At 42.9% G+C, this 19,771-nt stretch overlaps 1 protein-coding gene across 1 annotated transcript in view; it reads right to left on the bottom strand.

The window, feature by feature from the left end:
- LOC121280523 (calcium/calmodulin-dependent protein kinase type 1-like) overlaps positions 1-19,771 on the bottom strand; it is a 199,037-nt gene that overhangs the window by 15,569 nt on the left and 163,697 nt on the right. Inside the window, exon 4 of the mRNA XM_041192610.1 lies at positions 18,220-18,294. Coding sequence (XP_041048544.1) covers positions 18,220-18,294 — 75 coding nt within the window. The remainder of the gene's footprint in view (positions 1-18,219; positions 18,295-19,771) is intronic.

Here is a 19,771-nt window from a genome sequence, read left to right as displayed (position 1 = left end):
TGCCCATCCCTAATTGCCCTTGAACTGAGTGACTTGCTTGGCCATTTCAGAGGGCCATTAAAAGTCAACCACCTTGCTGTGGGTCTGGTGTGACATGTAGGCCAGACCAGGTAAGGATGGCAGATTTCCTTCCCTAAAGGGCATTACTGAACCAGATGGGGATTTATGACGATCAATAATAGCTGCTGAGACTCGCTTTCAATTCCAGATTTTATTAATTGAATTTAACTTTTACCACCTGCCCTGGGTGGGATTTGACCCCATGTCCCTGGGTCTCTGGATTACTAGGCTGCTGACATTACCATTACACCAAGGTCCAAATACATTCCGTGAAAAATAAGCATACCAGCCTTCTTGTGTGATGGTCTTAATTCAACTGCCTTCCAGCATTACCACCAACAGTGAAAGACATGCACCTTCAGTGTTAAGATCAAAACACTCTCTCCATACACAACCCACCTTCAAACGGACAAGAATCTACAAGTCTTTTTTTCTAAACAGGACAGTTCCAAACAGCCACTGCTTGGTTTTGCTGAAATTGTGATGACAGATATAAAATGGACAGTGAAGCTCACAGCCCAGCCCAGCCACTATCATCAGTGCACAATGACACTTTCAGTCAGGCTTTGTCCCAGGACAGCTCCTCTTAAATCTTTCTTCGCATGACACTTTCCTGGCTGCAGGGAAAGCTCCAACATGATTCACCTACAATGCCGTTTGCAGATTTGAATCTACTACTATTGAAAGTAAAATTTAAATAATTCCTCACACCATACATGTACATCGCTGCCTGGGTCTCTACCTACAGGAAGTTAACAATGACAAGTTCCTTTACATTTCATTATCAGCGGAATCTCAACAATGGACGCTCCAGTAACAGGGAACGTCCCAACTACCAGGTTTTTAGCGATAATCTGGCAATAACGATTGTTAGCAAAACAAATAACTAGACCCTCAAGAATTTACAAATCATTCCATGAGACCTTGCAATGAAGAAGCTGCGGCACAGGACAAGAGCACAGGATAGTCAAGAGGCTGCAGAGTGGAGGATCACCTCCAGGCTAAGCAATCTAGCAAAACAAATCTTTCTGTATTGACTTACAACCTCAGTAAACATTCACCAGGGAATCAACATTGCACGCGATGTATCCGCTTGTAGGGCTGTCCAAAACTCAAGCTCATAAACCTAAGGTAGTCTTTAATAAATCCAATATGGAACTCAGGAGGAACATCTTTACCCAGAGAGTGTAGTTAGGATGTGGAACTCGCTGCCACGAGGAGTAGCTGAAATGATTAGCAAAGTTGCATTTAAACTGAAGCTAGCCAAGTGCTTGAGGGAAAAAGAAATAGCAGGATATACTGATGAAGTTAGAAGAAGTAAAGTGGGAGGATACTCATGTGGAGCATTAACATCAGCACTGACCAGTTGGGCCAAATGGCCTATTTTTTGATTTAAAATTTGATGTAATTCTGTGTAAAACTGCGGCTTAGAGAATAAAACATTAACGGATACATAGAACCATAGCACCACCTAGTGGCCTTAGTTAGGGAACCCATCCTGTGGTGTCATAGCACCATCTGCAGGACTCAACATGCATTTCTACAGCATTCCTCACGCAAAGTTGTTCGACACTATTTTAGAGAGTCATGGGCAAAATGGGATTAAGGAGCAAGCAGCTAACAGCAGGGTACGAGAGATGTGTTTTAAGTATATGTGTGACTACAGAGAGTGAGGTGGTAAAGCACTGCTGTTTTGGGAGGCAGTTGTAGACGGATGGGAAATAGTCACAAAAGAAGCAGTCACAGATGGTGAAACTCGCAAAGGTTGATATTTGTGACATGTTATGACCGTTACAAATGAGAAAAAGCTCAATTATCCTCCAATGACTTTTAACGGCATCACCATTACAGAGACCTCACCGTCAACATTTTGGAAGTCACCATTTTGGAGAAGCTGAACTGGAGCAGCCATACTTTGGCTGCAAGTTCAGGGGCAGAGGCCCTGTAACAAGCAGCCCACCTCCTGACCCCCTCAAAACCATTGTTATCTACAAGGCTCAAACGTGGATGGTGACAGCCACACAAAACTCAAGAAACTCGACAGCAGCTAGGAGCAGTTTACAAGAGTGGTGTCCCTGCCACTGGAAACAATACCCATGCCCTCCACCACTGGTGCACTGTGGTCACAGTGTGTACACTCTATGGGATGACCTGCAACAACTCACCAAGGCTACTTCAACAGCATCTCCCTCCACTGCGACCTCTAACACCGAGAAGCACAAGAGCAGCAATGCTGTGGAAGCATCAACACTTCCCAAGTTTCCCTCCCAAGACATAACAGCCTGACTTGGACATTTTTTTTGAAATTCACTCATGAGATGTGGGTGCCACAAGCAATGCCAGCATTAAATGCCCACCTCCAAATGCCCTCAAGAATATCACCATTCCTTCAGTATTACCAACGGAATTCGCTACACAACCCCATCGAAGGAGCAACATCCCCACAAGGAGAAGGTCAACCTCCACTTTCTCAGGGCAGTTAGGGATGGGCAATAAATGCTGGCCTTGCCAGTGATGCCCACACATTCAGGACAGAGTGAAGAAAAAGCTTCCCCACGCAATACAGTCTGCACAAAGGCAGATGAGCCTCACTTAACCTCTGGAGGCTGAAGTCTCTTCAGCCTGTGAATGCTTCCTATGGTTCACGTTAGCTGTCTGTGCATTTGGGGACTTGCACACAGTAGAAAAATAACAGAGGATGAGAAAAATCGCTACAATAAAACAATCTATTCTAAACTGAAGCATATCTGAAGGTACCAGTGTTAGAATTACTTTGCTAGTATTTCTGTTCTGGGGAGAAACCTCACTCATAAAAATAAAAGCAAAGCACATCTTATTCTCTCTACTCAGGTGTTGCATTAATTTTAGTGAAATATGAACAATAAGTAACGCTCGAGTTTATATAGCACCTTATCCTGGCATAGTGGAACACAGGAAAGGAGATTCAATCCAGTAAAAAGTTAACTTTTTACTATGACGGGCAGACTGGGTGGGAGCTGGCGCTGAGCTGATCGCCACCCGCAATTGTTGCTTGCCGCCATTTTACACGGGCGGGCTAATTAAGGCCTTTCCAGCCTAACTCAGCTCAGCGCTCCCTGTGCAGGCGGAGGGGAAGGAGGGAGAGTCGGGGCCAGCAAGAAAGGGCGCAACTATCTCCCTGAGGCACGGAGCTGCCTGAGGTAGACTGAATGGGTCACAAAACTTGTTAGTAAATAAAGTAAAAGTTTATTTAAACATGTCCTCTCATGTGACAGTGTCACACGAGCTGGGACATGTTTGTGAAGTTGGGTAATTTACTTATTTTATGAAAGCTTCAGGAAACCTCATCCCGCCCGTGGATGAGGTTTCCTGAAAAATGCAAAGATCGCTTGGGCTCTTCGCCTGTCTGCCAACCTTAAGGTTGGACGGGCGGCGTTCTTAACTAGTTTAATTACTTTTTCAGTGGCCTTACTAAATGATGTCGGGACGACATCACATCGGTGGGTCAGGCACGCCCCCGCTCGCCGACAGCAATATTCTGCCCACGAGGACTGAAAGAATATCCTCTGGAATTTAGAAAACATCACTGGCAAACAGGGCGAGGTTAGAAGGTCACATGGAATGAAGCATCATAGTTCACCAATCCACACTTGTAAAATCCAAAACAAAACGTCTACTGTTAGTTGTGACCCCACATTTGGGCAGCACTTGCTGAACAACCCTGAGTGCGCTAATAGCTACACTAACCACCAATTTAAGATAACAGGACACAAAGAATGGTAGGAAAGTAAATAGTGATGAGGATGAAAGGAGGCTACAAAGTGGCATAGGTAGGTTAAGTGAGAGGGCAAAGATCTGGCAAATGGAGTATAAAGTGGGCAAATGTGAAATCTTTCATTTTGGCAGGAAGAATAAAAAAAAAGCTCATTATCTAAATGGTGAGAGATTGCAGAGCTCCAAGGTTCAAAAGGATCTGGGTGTCATGGTGTATGAATCACAGAAGGTTAGTATGTAGGTACAGCAGGTAATTAGGAAAGCTAATTGAATGCTATCATTTATTGCAAGGGGAATCGATTACAAAAAGTAGGGAGGTTATGCTTCAGTTGTACAGGGCATTGGTCAGACCACACCTGGAGTATTGTGTACAGTACTGGTCTAGATGTAAACGCATTAGAAGCAGTTCAGAGAAGGTTTACTTGACAAATACCAGGAATGGGCGGATTGTCCTATGAGGAAAGGCTGGACAGGTTATGCCTATATCCACTGGAATTTAGATGAGTAAGAGGCGACTTAATTGAAATCTTTAAGATCCTGAGGAATCTTGATAGGGTGGATGTGAAAAGGATGTTTCCTCTTGTGGGAGAATCTAAAACTAGGGGCCACTGTTTAAAAATAAGGGGTCACTCAATTAAGGCAGAGATGAGGAGAAATTTTTTCTCAGGGTTGCGTGTCTTTGGAACTTTCTTCCTGGACAGGTGGTGGAAGCAGAGTCTTTGAATGTTTTTAAGGCAGAGGTGGATAGATTCTTGATCAACAAGGAGGTGAAAGGTTATTGGGGGGGGTGCAGGCAGGAATATGGCGCTGAGGTTACATTCAGATCAGCCATGATCTTATTGAATGGCAGAGCAGGCTCGAGGGGCTGAGTGGCCTACTCCTGCTCCTAATTCGTATGTTTGTATAATCAGTCAAGCTCGTAATGTGGCTCATTTATACTTGTTATAAACGAGATACACTCATACGCAGGGACCATTCTCTACAAACAAAATGAATATGTTCAGCATTGCATTTTTTATGAATTACCAGGGAGCTTGGGGAGCCTATAGTTCCCTGTTGCTTTCTCCATGGCAAAGCCTCGGCCAGAGTCGACTTGCCAACCAATCAGCACCCTTTTTGCCTGTAGTGATTGTTGTCATCATTTGAAATTTGGCATTCTTGTGTTTGTCCTGACAAGTACAAGATGAAAAGCTTCAGCAACAAGACTCTCTTTTCAGCCATATAGTTCATCTTGTTACTTCTGTAGCTGGAGTAAATGGAGGGACACTTCAGAATGCTATGGTACAGAGGGGTCTACTGTCTTTGCACATGCAGGTACAGCAAGACATTAGGAAGAAAATGGAATGTTGGCCTTTATTGCAAGGGGATGGAATAAAAAATTAGGGAAGTCTTTCTACAGTACAGCACATTGGAGAGACCACACTTGGAGTACTGCACACAGTTTTAGCCTCATTACTGAAGGAGGAATATACTTCCATTGCAGGCAGTTCAGAGAAGGGGTTGCTAGGTTGATTCCTGAGATGAATAGGTTGTCTTATGCGGAAAAGTTGAGCAGGTTGGACCGATATTCATTAGAATTTAGAAGGCTGAGAGGTGATCTTACTATAACATATAAAATTCTGAAGGGACTGGACAGGGTGGATGCTGAGAGTATGTTTCCCCTCATGGGGTGGGGGGGGGGGGATCTAGAAGTAGGAGGCACAGTTTTAAAATAAGGAGTCTCCCATTTAAGATGGAGGAGGAAATTCTTCTCTTGGAATTTTCTTTCATAGACTGCAGGGAAGGCAGGATCATTGAATATATTCAAGGCTGAGTTCGGTTTTTGATCTCCAAGAGAGTCAAAGGTTATGGTGGGGAAGACAGAAAAGCGGAGTTAAGGTCACAATCAGATGAACCACGATCGTATTGAAATGACGAAAGCTATAGAACAGTCTCAAGGGGCCAAGTGGTCTATTGTTGCTCCTATTTTTTGATATTTGATGAACAGAAAAATAATTTCATTAGTTCAAGGGCACTAAGCCAAGGAGTTACTCAGTAAATGATTGTAAACATTCAAGCTGCAAAAAGCCCTTGTATAACCAGGGCTGCAGTAAAAGCGACCAGCAGAACGGGACAGTGCTCTCCCACGGACTGAAATGCAACAAATTTATTGCTTTCGAGAGCCTCAGAATAACTGGACAAGATTTTTACTTGGGACAAGATTTCATAACAAATGCATCTTAAAATAACTTCTTTTTTTAATATAGATCTGAGACCTTTGGCCCTCACTGTGTTCCAAAGTAATACTCAAAAATCCTTCAGTGTAACCTTAACAGAGCAGATCACTGCAGAAAGCTGCTGACAATGTAAGCGATTAGAACTCTACAGTCTCAGAGCAGGATTAGTGCATTAGTAGCACCCAGAGTATTAAAAGGAATTTAAGCTACAAGGACTTTCCATGTAACCTTTTGAGGAAAAACCATCAAAATTTGTTTTCAATTTTCCCTGCACCTTATCTGAAGACAATGGGTCCTGCTTTGAACCCACGCCCCTTTCCATGGGATCTAGCAGCCATTTTAAACCTCATCATGGTGGCAGTACTCATGTGCCAGCTTGGACTGAGGGTGTTGGGGGCTGCCAACTGGGGAAGTGGCCTGGGGCTGGATTTTCACCATGGAAGCAGGAAACAGATTCAAATTAAGAGTTTCAACTGGGCGAGGCCTTCATTGGACTATTTAAGGGCGACAGACCGAGCTCTCAAAACTGGAGGGCCAACGAGAGGCCTTGCAGCTTCAGAGAGGCACCCGGTTGCAGCAGGAGCTAAGAAACTGGGAGGATGCTTCAGCAAGATGGTGCGCTCCCAGCCACTTCTTAAAAACTTTCATTTAAAATTCAGAAACAGTAGCCAGGCCACCGCTGTGGGGGAACGGTGGTTGGTGGTGGTGGTGGTGGCCAGCTGGAAAACCTGTCAGCTTCCTGCTTCAACAGGGCTGTTGGCGAGCTGAATTGACTGTCCACCCCATGGGGGCAGGCAGCCTTTCCTGGGCCCCAGGCTTGCTTCCTCCAAACTGCCCAGTGCTGAGAATGGCACCCTGAAACTCTCACGTTGCCTGGCACAGGTATTTTCAAGGTCCTCCCCCATCTACCCCCAAGTATTTTCATGATTCCCTTCCCCCCACCCCCACTTTTTTTCCAATAATTTATATAGATTTTTCTTTTCCCCCCTATTTCCATTATTTTTAAATGTATTTCCATCCATTGTTTTATCTCTACCTTTTAGCCTTTTTTGATTCCTTCCTCCCACCCCACCCCCACTAGGGCTGTCTGTACCTTGCTTGTCCTGCTTTCCACCCTTAATTAGCACATTCCTTAGATAATATCACCACCTTCAACACCTCTTTGTCCTTTTGTCGATGACATCTTTTGGTTATCTCCACCTATCACTGGCCCTCTATCCAGCTCTATTTGTCCCACCTCCCCTTAAACCAGCTTATATTTCACCCCTCTTCTATTTTTACTTAGTTCTGTTGAAGGGTCATTCGGATTCGAAACGTTAACCATGTTCCTCTCTGCAGATGCTGTCAGACCTGAGTTTTTCCAGGTATTTTTGTTTTTGTTTATGTCAAGAGTGGGTCTGGTGGTGAAAGCCACACTTCTTCCACTACAGTTAGGATGAGGATTTTATAGCCAAGCCCCAAGAAGGACTTTGTTGCAATGATTGGAATGGTCAACCTCTACCTGAAAAAGTGGTGCATGCAGATTCATAGCAACTTGCAAATCTACCTGGACACTTAAAAGGGAGAAACTTTCAGGGCAAAAGGTTCTGTCGAAGGGTCATGAGGACTCGAAACGTCAACTCTTTTCTTCTCCGCCGATGCTGCCAGACCTGCTGAGTTTTTCCAGGTAATTCTGTTTTTGTTTTGAGAAATTTTCAGGGTTGTGACCGTAGATCAGGAGTATCAGACATATTGGAGAGGATGTTCAAAGTCCCATCACAGGCAATAGTCTGAATGGGCTCCTTCTGCTCTAATTCTTTGCTTAGGACTCAGATAGTCACATCAAGGATGAGATGGTAGGTAACAGGTGCCTCATCTACAAGGGAGCAAGGGAAAAGTGAATGTGGGATGGACTGGCTGCAGCAACTAGTCTCGCTGTCTTGTCTTTCTTAAAGGTGCTTTATACCCAATCTCCTCTTCACACTGACTGCATGAACAGGCTGCATTTTCAGCCCCACTTGAAGATAATAGCCGTTCATCTTCATTAATCCAGGCTGCAGTTAAATTGTACTCATGAGAGCAGCACTCATTTAGTTGGAGCAGACAGACTTAATTGAATTATTAAAGACAGATTAATGGTTTACACCTGATCATAACTTCCAACACTCTGATAATTCGGCTCAATACAATATCTTTTAAACTACATACAATGTTGGGTTTTATTAATGTGAATGAGATTGCAAATTGATCCATGTCACCAAGAGCAGCGAGATCAGCTCAAAAGGTAATGGGAAAAACATTACTATAATAAGCAGTTAGCAATATCATAGACAAAATGCAATTGTTATTAAATTTACCAAAGCTGATGATTACAAAGTGATTTGTTTGGACAGGACCCATCCCACAGATTTCACTTGTGCTCACAAAGACAACAAAAATACTTCAAAAATCATTTTGCCAGCCTCCGCTCCCAGTGTGGAGCTTTGCTGCAGTCCCATCTCTACCACTGCCTTTGGAGGTTCTGTGCTGGAAGGGGAGTCAGAGAACATTATTCCCTTAATGCTTTTCCATTTTTCATCAGGTGGTGTCAGCATTATGTGCTCCCAGGTCTAGAGCAGCCTTCTTGGATGGTCCAGCTCCTCCAAAACCAACTAACAATCTCCCTCTCTAGAGAGTTTTATGCACTTTCTGCACCAGTCTTCCTTATGTCCTCCCTAAATGAGATAGCAACACCAATTGGTGTTACATCATAGGTAACATTCACTAGAAGCCCATACAATCACAGCTTGGTTTGAAGGAGATTGGAGAGGAATTTCCCAGGTTTCCTTTCCCATCACAAATTGACCCGGCATTTTAATCCGGTTTTTCGCTTCTTCCAAGAAATCAGAGTCTTGGGTGCACTGTGGAAGGTGTATAGATGGTTATCACAATGCTGTGGGAGAGACGGAATGAACCAGAGGATCATTTCCTGTCCATCATTATGTCTGTAGACTGCCCAAATTATTTTACACCACCAGGAGTAGCCTCTTGCACTTTCAGCCTGCATTATATTTGAATCCAGGTCAGGGGAAACAAAGGGCAGACCTTTAATGGCAAACCCACACAATTATAAAAACTTCAACCATAACTCAACTTTGCCAGCAATCAAAGAACAATACATTTAACCAACACTAGCATTAATAAAGGTGAGCTGATAAATTATCTCCAACTACATATAAAGAATAAGAGCTGAAAGTTGCCTTCAGCCCATACTCAGTAGGTAACATTATCACTTCCAAGGCCGAAAGCTGTAGTCAATTGCACTCCAAGTTTCAACCACAAAACTGAGATCACAGCGCAATGATGTACTGCGTGGAATCTCGAGGTGACGGGGGTCTTGGCCACCGGTTATAGCGCCGGCAAGAGTCCCATGTTGTCTCTTTTGGGAAGGCCAGCCACATCTTGCGCCATTCAGACACTTGACAGGCCAATGGTAGATCTTCCCCCAGGACCCTTGATCCTGGGAGCAGAAGTCCTAGCCTACCCTGAGCTGCCAGCCAAAGACCAGCAGCTCTGTTTCTACATGTCAAAGCCGAAGTGTGATGTCAAAGGAAAACAGGTAGGTGATTGGTGGGTATCTCTTCCATGTCTCTTTTGATTGGCCAAGTGTTTTAAATCAGGGGATGTTATTACAGCTGAAGAGTACAGTTAAGAAATTCATTTTTAAAATACTTAACATCCAAATTGATTAATTAAATGAAATAGAGATGGCTGGGCAGGCGATGTGTTGCAGCTGTGGTATCTGGGAGCTGGTGGACGCCGATGTGATCCACGGTGACCACATCCGCAGCAAGTGTTGGCTGTTCGAGGAACTTCGGCTCAGAGTTGATGAGCTGGAATCTGAGCTGCAGATACTGCGGCACATCAGGAAGGAGGAAAGAGTTACCTAGACACTATTTCAGGATACAGTCACATTCCTTAGATTAATTACATCAAATTTGGACCTTGGTCAGGGACAGGCGGGTGTGACCGTGAGTGAGGCAGGTATGGGGATCCAGAATTTAGCTCTGGAGGAGCCTCAGCCAATGCCCTTGCCCAATAGGTATGAGGTTCTTGCTCCCGGTGTGGACAAGGGCATAGACCACAGCACTGTGGTACAGAGAGCCATTCAAGTGAGGAGAGAAAAGAGAAATGTAGTAGTAATAGGGGATAGCATAGTTAGGGGAATATATACTGTTCTCTGCAGCCAAGACAGACTCCCGAAGGCTGTGTTTCCTATCTGGTGCCAAGGTGAAGGACATCTCTTCTGGGCTGGAGAGGAACTTGAAATGGGAGGGAAGGGAAGGATCCAGTTGTTGTGGTCCATACAGGTCCAATGACATAGATAGGACTAGGAAAGAGGCTCTGCTGAGGGACTGCGAACAGCTCAGGGCTAAGTTAAAAAGCAGAACCACAAAGATAATAATCTCCGGATTACTACCTGAGCCACATGCAAATTGGCATAGGGTAAATAAGATTAGAGAGGCAAACTTGTGACTCAAAGATTAGTGTGGGAGAAATGGGTTCCGATTCAAGGGGCAATGGCACCAGTACAGGGAAGGAGAGAGCTGTTCCACTGGGACAGGCTTCACTTGAACCATGCTGGGATCAGTGTCCTGGCAAATAGTATAACTAGGGCTGTAGATAGGACTTTAAACTCATTAATGGCAGGGAGGGTTCAGTTGAAGGGAAGATTAAAAAATCAAAAGGAAATGAGAGAGTAGATTGCAGGGTAGTGAAGGGGTGAACGATAATTAAAGTGTGACAGGAAGGAGCAGAAAATACAAGCAGATGATTGCAGCAGAAATTAGAACCAGAATGAGTAATAATAGCAAAAAGTCAAAGCTTAAGGCTCTTTATCTGAATGCACGCAGCATTTGTAACAAGATAAAAGAGATGATGGCACAAATAGAACTAAATGAATATGACTTGATAGCTATTACAGAAATGTGGTTGCAGGATGACCAAGATTGGGAACTCAATATTCAAGGGCGTTCAACATTCCAGAAAAAAATAGGCAAAAAGGAAAAAGAGGTGGGATAGCTTTGTTAATAAAGCAAGGTATCAGTGCGGTGGTGAGTAGTAATGTAGGTGCAATAGATCGTGATGTGGAATCAGTTTGGGTGGAAATAAGGAATAGCTAGGGGAAGATGTCACGGGTAGGAGTTGTCTATAGGCCCCCGAAGAGTTGCCTCACTATAGGACAAAGTGTAAATCAGGAAATAATGGAGGTGTATAAGAAGGGCACTACAATTGTCATGGGTGCATATTGGCTAGACAAATCAGATTGGCAGGGGTAACATGGAAGGCGAATTTGTAGAATGCATCAGGGTTTGTTTCTTAGAGCAATACATTGCAGAACCTACCCAGGAACAGGATATTTTAGATCTGGTAATGTGTAATGAGGTGGGATTAATAAGAGATGTCATAGTTAAGGACCGTCTAGGCGGTAGCAATCACAACATGGTAGAATTTTGAATTTAGTTTCAGGGCAAGCAGCTCGGGTCTCAAACCAGTATCCTCAACTTAAATGTGGGCAATTACAGAGGTATGAAGAAAGAGTTGTCTAAAGTGGGGTGGGAAAATAGACAAAGGAGAAGGCCAGTGGATGAGCAGTGGCAGACATTTAAGAAGATATTTCATAACACTCAGCAAAAATTTATCCTGGTTAAAAAGGACTCACTGAGAAGGATGAACCACTCGTGGTTAACAAAGGCGGTCAAGGAGAGTATCCAATCAAAACTAAGACATACAAAGTGGTGAAAATTAGTGGTAGGCCAGAGGATTGGGAATTTTTTTAGGAACCAGCAGCAGATAACTAAAAAGCTAATAAAGAGGGAGAAAATTGATTATGAAAGTAAATTGGCAAGAAATATAGAAACAAACAGCAAGAGCTTCTATGGGTATATGAAAAGAAGGAGTGGCTAAAGTCAGCATGGGAACCTTGGAGGATGCGACTGGAGAATTGATAATGGGGAACAGGGAAATGGCAGATAATTTAAACCAGTATTTTGCATCGGTCTTCACAGTGGAGGATACTATAAACATCCCAAAGATATCAGTTAAGCAAGGAACTAATGGGAGAAAAGATCTTGTAACAGCCTCTATCACAAGGTACAAAGTATTTGACAAACTAACAGAACATAAGAACATGGAGCAGGAGTAGGCAGTTCAGCCCCTCGAGACTGCCCCGCCATTCATTACGATCATGGCTGATCTCATTTCGGCCTCAACTCCAATTTCCCACCCTCTCCCCATAACCTTTCAACCCATTACTAATTAAAAATCTGTCTATCTCCTCCTTAATTTTATTCAGCGTCCGGGCATCTACTGCAATTCCACAGATTCATGACCCTTTGAGAAAAGTAAAAGTAAAACTAATGGGTCTAAAGGCAGACAAGTCGCCAGGACTTGATGGCTTGCATCCAAGGGTTTTAAAGGAAGTGGCTGCAGAGATAGTGGAGGCATTGGTCAAAATATTCCAGAACTCACGGGATTCCGGAGGGTCCCGGAGGATTGGAAAACTGCTAATGTGACACCCTTGTTCAAGAAGTGGGGGAGACAAAAAGCAGGAAACTATGGGCCAGTCAGCCTAACATCTGTCATTGGGAAATTGCTAGAGACCATTATTAAAGAAGAAATAGCAGGACATTTAGAAAAGCTTAACCCAATCAAATAGAGTCAACATGGTTTTGTGAAAGGAAAATCATGTTTGACAAATTTGCCTCAGCTCTTTGAAAATATAACAGGCAGAGTTGATAAAGGGGAACTGGTAGATGTAGTGTATTTGGATTTCTAGAAGGCATCCAATAAGGTGCCACATAAAAGGTTATTGCACAGATAAGAGCTCACAGTATTGGGGGTAACATATTAGCAGGGATTGAGGATTGGTTAACACACAGAAGACAGACAGTTGGGATTAATGGGTCTTTTTCAGGTTGGAAAGACATAACTAGTGGAGTGCCATGAAGATCAGTCCTATGGCTTCAATTATTTACTATCTATATTAATAACTTGAAGGAGGGGGCAGAGTGTAATGTATCCAATTTTGCTGACAATATAAAAATAGGCAGGAGAGCATGCTGTGATGAGGACCATAAGGAATCTGCAAGGGGGTATAGATAGGTTGAGTGAGCGAGAAAAAACTTGGCAGATGGAGTTTAATGTAGGAAAGTGTGAGGTCATGTGCCTTGGTAAGAAGAATCAAAAGGCAGACTATTATTTAAATGGAGAGAGACTCCAAAAAAGTGCAGCACAGAGGGATCTGGGTGTTCTTGTGCATGAAACACAAAACGTTAGCATGCAGGTACAGCCAGTAATTATAGTCTGTATCACTAGGGGGTTGGAGTTTAAAAATAGGGAAGTCTTGTCACATCTGTACAGGGTGTTGCTGAAGCCGCACCTCGAGTACAGTGTACAATTTTGGTCCCCGTATTTAAGGAAGGATATACTGGCAGTGGAGGCAGTTCAAAAGAGATTCACTAGGCTGATTCCTGGGATGAAGGTGTTGTCTTATCAAGAACGGCTAAACAGGTTAGGCCTTTATTCATTAGAGTTTAGGAGAATGAGGGTGATCTTATTGAAACATACAAGGTTCTGAGGGGGCTTGACAGGGTAGATTTTGAGAAGGTGATTCCACTAGTGGGGAAATCTCGAACTAGGGGACGTAATCACAGAATAAGGGAACACTCATTGAAAACTGAGATGCAAAGGAATTTCTTCTCTCATAGGGTGGTGAATGTCTGGAATTCTCTTCCCCAGAGAGTTGTGGAGGCTAGATTACTGGTACTTAGAGAGGAGGTAGATAGATTTTTGAAATATCGGGGAGTTGAGGGCTATGACAAGCAGGCACAAAAGAGGAGTTGAAGCCTAGGGCAGATCGGTCATGATCTTATTGAATGACGGGGCAGGCTGGAGGGGCCAAATGGCCTGCTCCTATTTCTTATGTCCTTCTTTACTCAGTAGCGTCACCCCAGAGGCAGTGGCTACAGATGGAACAACGTTCCCGCAAGGCCTAGGATTCTTGCTGGATCTGAGGGGAAGAGGTGAGTCATAGCAGGAGGGGTTTGTGAAGTAGGTGCCACTCGGGTGGAGTGGGGAGAGGGGTGTCAGCAGCAAGGGCAAGGGCGTAGCTCTCAACATGTCTCCCATCCCCACCACAATGCCAGTTTCCTCAATCAAGCATTGAATGCCTTTGAAAAAGGGGCCCCCACCCTGGAAGACTGCAAGCAGCCCCACACAGGTTTGTTGTGCTCACTGCATGATGAGTCCCTGCCCAGCGCTGGGTTGATAATCAGCCTACTTGTTTGCCTGAGTTGGCAGTGAGGTGGGAAGGCCGTCCACAGGCCTTCCTGCCACAGTCTTAATCGTTTGGAGGCAAGGTGGCAGTGGGGTTGCCACCTGCCCAATTCAATGCACCCCCCCACCTATGCTCATATATTCACCAAACTCACCACAGGGGAGGGCAGAAGATTCCACCCACTGAGTGGGCGTAATAGTGTCAGGTGACAATTTTGGATGCGATTATGAGCTCCTGTCTACCTATTATGTTAGCGTCAAAGAGTCCAAAATTCTAATTAATGCCATCCAAAGACACAAAGTGTGCGATAAATGAATCTACTTGTTACTATTTATTTTAAAGAAAGCTGCTCCTTTTCCCTTAAGAGCTCCAAAACCTCAATAAAGCAAATCATCACGAGCTGACATTCCTTCACTGCACCGAGGCCTTACAGGGTTAAAGAAGTAGTGTTTGTAAGCCTCCCTTTGGAAAGAGTCCTACTGAGATTACAAAACTCCATTGACGCATGTTTTTTTCCAGGGAACAAAGCTTCATATGAGCTGGTTCCTGAAAGAGTTAAAGGTGTTCCCTTAATTCCATGTTCGTCAAGGGTGAAAGATTCTTATTAGGAGAAAAAGTTGTAACTTATGTTGAAGCCTGTCAAAAAATGGCAAAAGCAAAACGTCAAAAGTAGGTTTTGCTTGATTCTGTTATGTCAATGGGGCCAATGACTCAAATGTCAACATGTACAGTACAGGTTGTCTACAGCTCCTTCTCCCACACTGTAATTAGTTGTCGGCAGCACTCACAAGCCAGCAGAGGTCATAGATTCCAACTTCCTCCCCGTGGAGCAGCACACAAGCAGACAACATCGACCCCCACCACCCAACCCACACACTCCTACAACATGAACAAACAGCCCATGAATATTACAGATCAGAGCTTTCCTAAGTACTTGAAGAGATCATATTATTCAAATTAACCTGCAAACAATATTAATGCAGGCCAGCTTCTTTCAAACTGTCGCTGGGTATGATGGTCATTGATTTTTAAGCATATGAACAATAAAACAGAAACTACAGCAACCCATTCGTGAGCCATTTACTATGCAACCTGGCTCAATCAAAGAGAGTTCAATGCAAAAGACACAGTAGGGACCAAGGTGGTCAACAAACTGCAGAAGAGCTTTTCTGAGGCACCATTCCCCCATTAGAGCTCCTGATCAATTGCCAACAGCAAACCAGTATGAGCTACAAGTCCATAAAAAAAGGGCCAGGTGCCGAGGATAATCATTGAAAAGGGTCTGAACCTGCAGGAGCCTCCTCAACCCAGCCAGCAGCTTTGTACCGAATGTTTACTGACAGTGGGGGTAAAATGAGTGGCAGAAGAGGAGTTGCGGAACTAGTTGCTGGATAGTACAGAACTGGAATATTGCTGGAAAAAGAGAGACATGCTGTTGAAGCTTTTCATCTCACACTCATCAGGATAAGTGCAAGAATGCTAAATTTCAAAGGGAACAACAATTTATACTGCCTGAGAAAAGGGGTGCTGATTGGTTGACAAGTTGGCTCTGATTGGTCAAGATACTGCCATGGTAAATGTGCCAGACAACTATTGTCCCCCATGCTTTTGTTTATTCAAAAAAAGGTACAATGTCTGGACATATTTCTTTTGCCTGCAGGGGACATGTCACTGTATATATGTAGCTTCTAGCAAGCTTAAGTAAGCTACATTGCGAACCCAACAGATCATCTTAAATTGTTTGTCAGTGTAATTCTTAGCACATTCAGTCTAATGAGCTCCCTTTCCTTGACGTGCTAGTTCAGAAATCCGCAATCAGGTTCTCTACAACAAGTCTACCTTCACTGCTCAATATACCTGTTGGAATGCTACAGCTCCAGCGCTAGAAGACTGGCCTTATCAGCAATCTCAAATAAAGCCCAATTTATTTACTCACCATGCAAATTTGACACTGAAATAGGGTGTACCAAAGTTATCTTGCGGGATAATGGCCACCGCAATCAGATCATTGCTCACTGTATATCGCGCATACTCATGCACGAGCCTAAGGTCACCACCACTTTTGGACCTGGAAAGGGCCCAGTCCACCTCAAATTACCCTGGAAGAGTAAAGTATCTTAAAAATTTGAACACAGGTGGAGCTAGCCTTTTCATGTTGCTACTATGCAATGGCAACACAAGTGGTGTTTTCCAGTAACAGGGTGCTGCCTTCAAGCCAAAAAGATGTTCTGCCTACCACACAAATGAGTGATGTGGTATATGAGTTTGAATGCCGGTACAATGCTAGGGACATGGATTGCATGCCTCAGCAACTGGTGGATCGTATCGATCAGCACTAATAGGCAGAGTACTGACCCTACATCAACCAACCCATGCTTGCAAAACGTGGGACATAATATCTAACGTTAGATGTGATTCCGCAATTGGGCAGCACTTGATGAACAACCCTGAGTATGCTAAGAATGACATTAACAACTAACTTAAGATTATCAGTTGTGGTGGCCATGAAGCTCACTTACGCTTGCTAGAAGCCTCATATATTCATATGCAGAGACCTGTCCTCTGCAGGAAAAAGGAATATGTCCAAATATTGCACCATTTTTAAATAAAGAAAAGCATGGGGGAACAATAATTCTCTGGTATATTTGCCATGGTAATGTTGCAACCAATCAAAGCTGACTTTCCAACCAATCAGAACCACTTTTCTCATGCAGCATAAATTATTGTTCCCTTTGAAATTTGGCATACTTGTGTCTGTCCTGATGAGTGCAAGATTAAAGGCTTTGACAACATGTCTCTTTTTTCAGCAATACGCAAGAAGCGGGCATGCCTACTCCATGCTCAGTGGGGATGATCTTGATTTTGTGTAATAGTGATTTTTATTTCCATTGAAGTCATTGCAAATTAAAAAAAACTCATCAGGAGTGATGTAAAGCGGGCTGCAGACTTGCTATCAACCATCATACACTATCACATAAAATCAAAATCTACCCAAATGGGTGCACGCACTCCAAAGCAGGTACAATGAAGATCACTCATACCTCAGATAATTTACAAAAGTCATATTTGTAAGGGCCCATCATATCCCATACCTCCTACACATTGCTACCATATCTGTAAACAGATCCTGTGGTAGCAAGGAGGGAAAAGAAGGGATGCTTATTTGAGGCAATTTTGTATTCCTGGAAACTGGCTTGGAGAGCCCATTAAGTTAGGTGGGTAGACCTGCAGCTCTTTGTGCTGAAGCTATATTAAAAATACAATAAAGTACAGGAAATATTGGAAATAATTCAGTAATACAAAGCCATAAAATGAATCCCATCACTATTAGTCTAATTATATGGTTCAGCAGCACTATAATCTACCATCATATGAAACCTGTTTGTCAGTATCATCACAATAATACTTCTTTCAAGCATGTGCACATTAATAAGATGAGCAAGATAGGAAACAAAGATGTTTCAATGATTCAGAGCATTATCCAGCCTCAATGTGATTCTGTCTTGTAGCACATTTCAGACTTGACATCACCCTATATATAATCTAGTTTACATAAATTATTTAAAATACATACCATGTTATAGTTCACATAGTTATTTTAAACCCTATCCTGGGAAAGATTGATACTTGCAATAAACATTCAGCACTGGAAAGATAGTTACATTTGCATTTTTGAGCCAATCTGTAATAGAGAGCTTGCACTAGATGGACCTTTACAGCCATATTTCCAGGACTATGCAGTATTGATATTTAGCACTGGATAAAAAATTATAGTTGTATCACTAGGTCCATGTACAATAAATAGCTAGTATTGAATGTGCAATACCACTTAGTGGATGGATAGTTACCTCTACACAGAAATTCAGTTGTATGAAATGTGCAATCAATACTTACAGTTGCATCACCAAATAGAGATGTGTTGGACTCTCATAAATATCTTCCAGTGACACAATGTTTGTGTGCTTGATTCTGAAAGGAGCAATAAAACTTAATTAGTGATAACCCTTTCCATTGTCCCTAAAGAATAAGTTAAAACATCAGCATGAAGCTCCCTGCTTCCCCCATGCATTACAAGCACTGGAGTGGATGCCTTCCGATTATAATTAATGGTTTTCTGTATTTACACCGGACATAGTTGCTATTGCTGTAGTCATGCAGGACACAGTCGGTTAAGTGCGCCAGATGTAAGGTTCAAGCACAGGTAGTCCAAATTCCAGCAGGAGGTTACTTACCAATAGCCTAATACTTGATGCTATCACTATATGGCCAGTTATTGAACAGAAGATACTTATTTTAACTCTTTCAACGCTGCTGACCTCGAGGAGAATTGCCTTTGCCTTTCTAATACTTATGCTTCATGCAGTCAAAGTGCTGCCTTTCTCCATAATGATGCAAATATAACCTGTAGCAGTTATAAAATCAACAGCAATTACGAATAAAATGACTTTCCAAACAGAGTCATACTTCCATTTCTCTCTGCTTGCTCGATCAAAAGCATAAGGCTGCTGCTCCTGCTGTGCAGAATGACTCTGGGAAGTCATTTTGTGTGTAATTGCTGTTGATTTCATAACTGCCCAGGTTATATTTGCATCATTATGGAGAAAGGCAGCATATTGACTTCACAAATGTTAAGTGTTAGAATGGTAGAGGTAATTCTCAAGAGTTCAGCATTGAAGGAGTTAAAATAATTTTTTTTAAACTGCAAATCAACAGCGCACCACACCGACTCACAGGCCCTGCAGCTTATATCATCCAATTTCTGACACCTGCCCACACAAAAATGCAGTCCCCAATTATGATCATTACTAACATAGCGAAGAATCAGAATCAAGACGAATCTTTGATAATGTACACAACTTTGAACAGACAAATTTCTCTTTGGAGTTGGTAAGGGGCGATTTCTGTTATAAAAGGCTGTTTGATTGTCAGGGGTTCAAAAGAGTGGAAGCAGAAAGCAGATTAAAAATTTTCTTTACCTTGCATCTGATTTTAAAAAGCGTTACACAACCCGCTACCTTTTTTTAAAAGCAATCTTATGCCAGTGAGTGGAGCATGTTACAGTAACCAGCTGTGATAACGTTCAATGGGTAGAAAGCCACAATGGAAAGAATGCCACAGTTGACATATTAATTGAATACACATTTGCTCACCAGCACAGGAGTGAACTTACAGAAACATAGGCACTATCAGGAAACCCAGTAGCACAATTACAATCTTGTGCAAGTTAAGGTAGGTTTTTTGTATCAAAGGGCTGTTTAAAACAGTAGATCTAGCATTAAGAACAGGTACATTAGTCCCAGCATCATTACCTCAGCAGCTTTATTCCAATGTGATATAATCGAGATCTTCCTGAAAATTCTTCACAGCTGAAGAAACTTTACACCTTGGTGTCAGGCATCAATAAAATACATGATCAATGTCCTATATACGGCCAGTTATTGAACAG

This window comes from Carcharodon carcharias, chromosome 7 (assembly GCF_017639515.1).
Source record: "Carcharodon carcharias isolate sCarCar2 chromosome 7, sCarCar2.pri, whole genome shotgun sequence".
NCBI classification, from domain to species: Eukaryota; Metazoa; Chordata; class Chondrichthyes; order Lamniformes; family Lamnidae; genus Carcharodon; species Carcharodon carcharias.
This window is presented reverse-complemented; position numbering and strand designations above follow the sequence as displayed.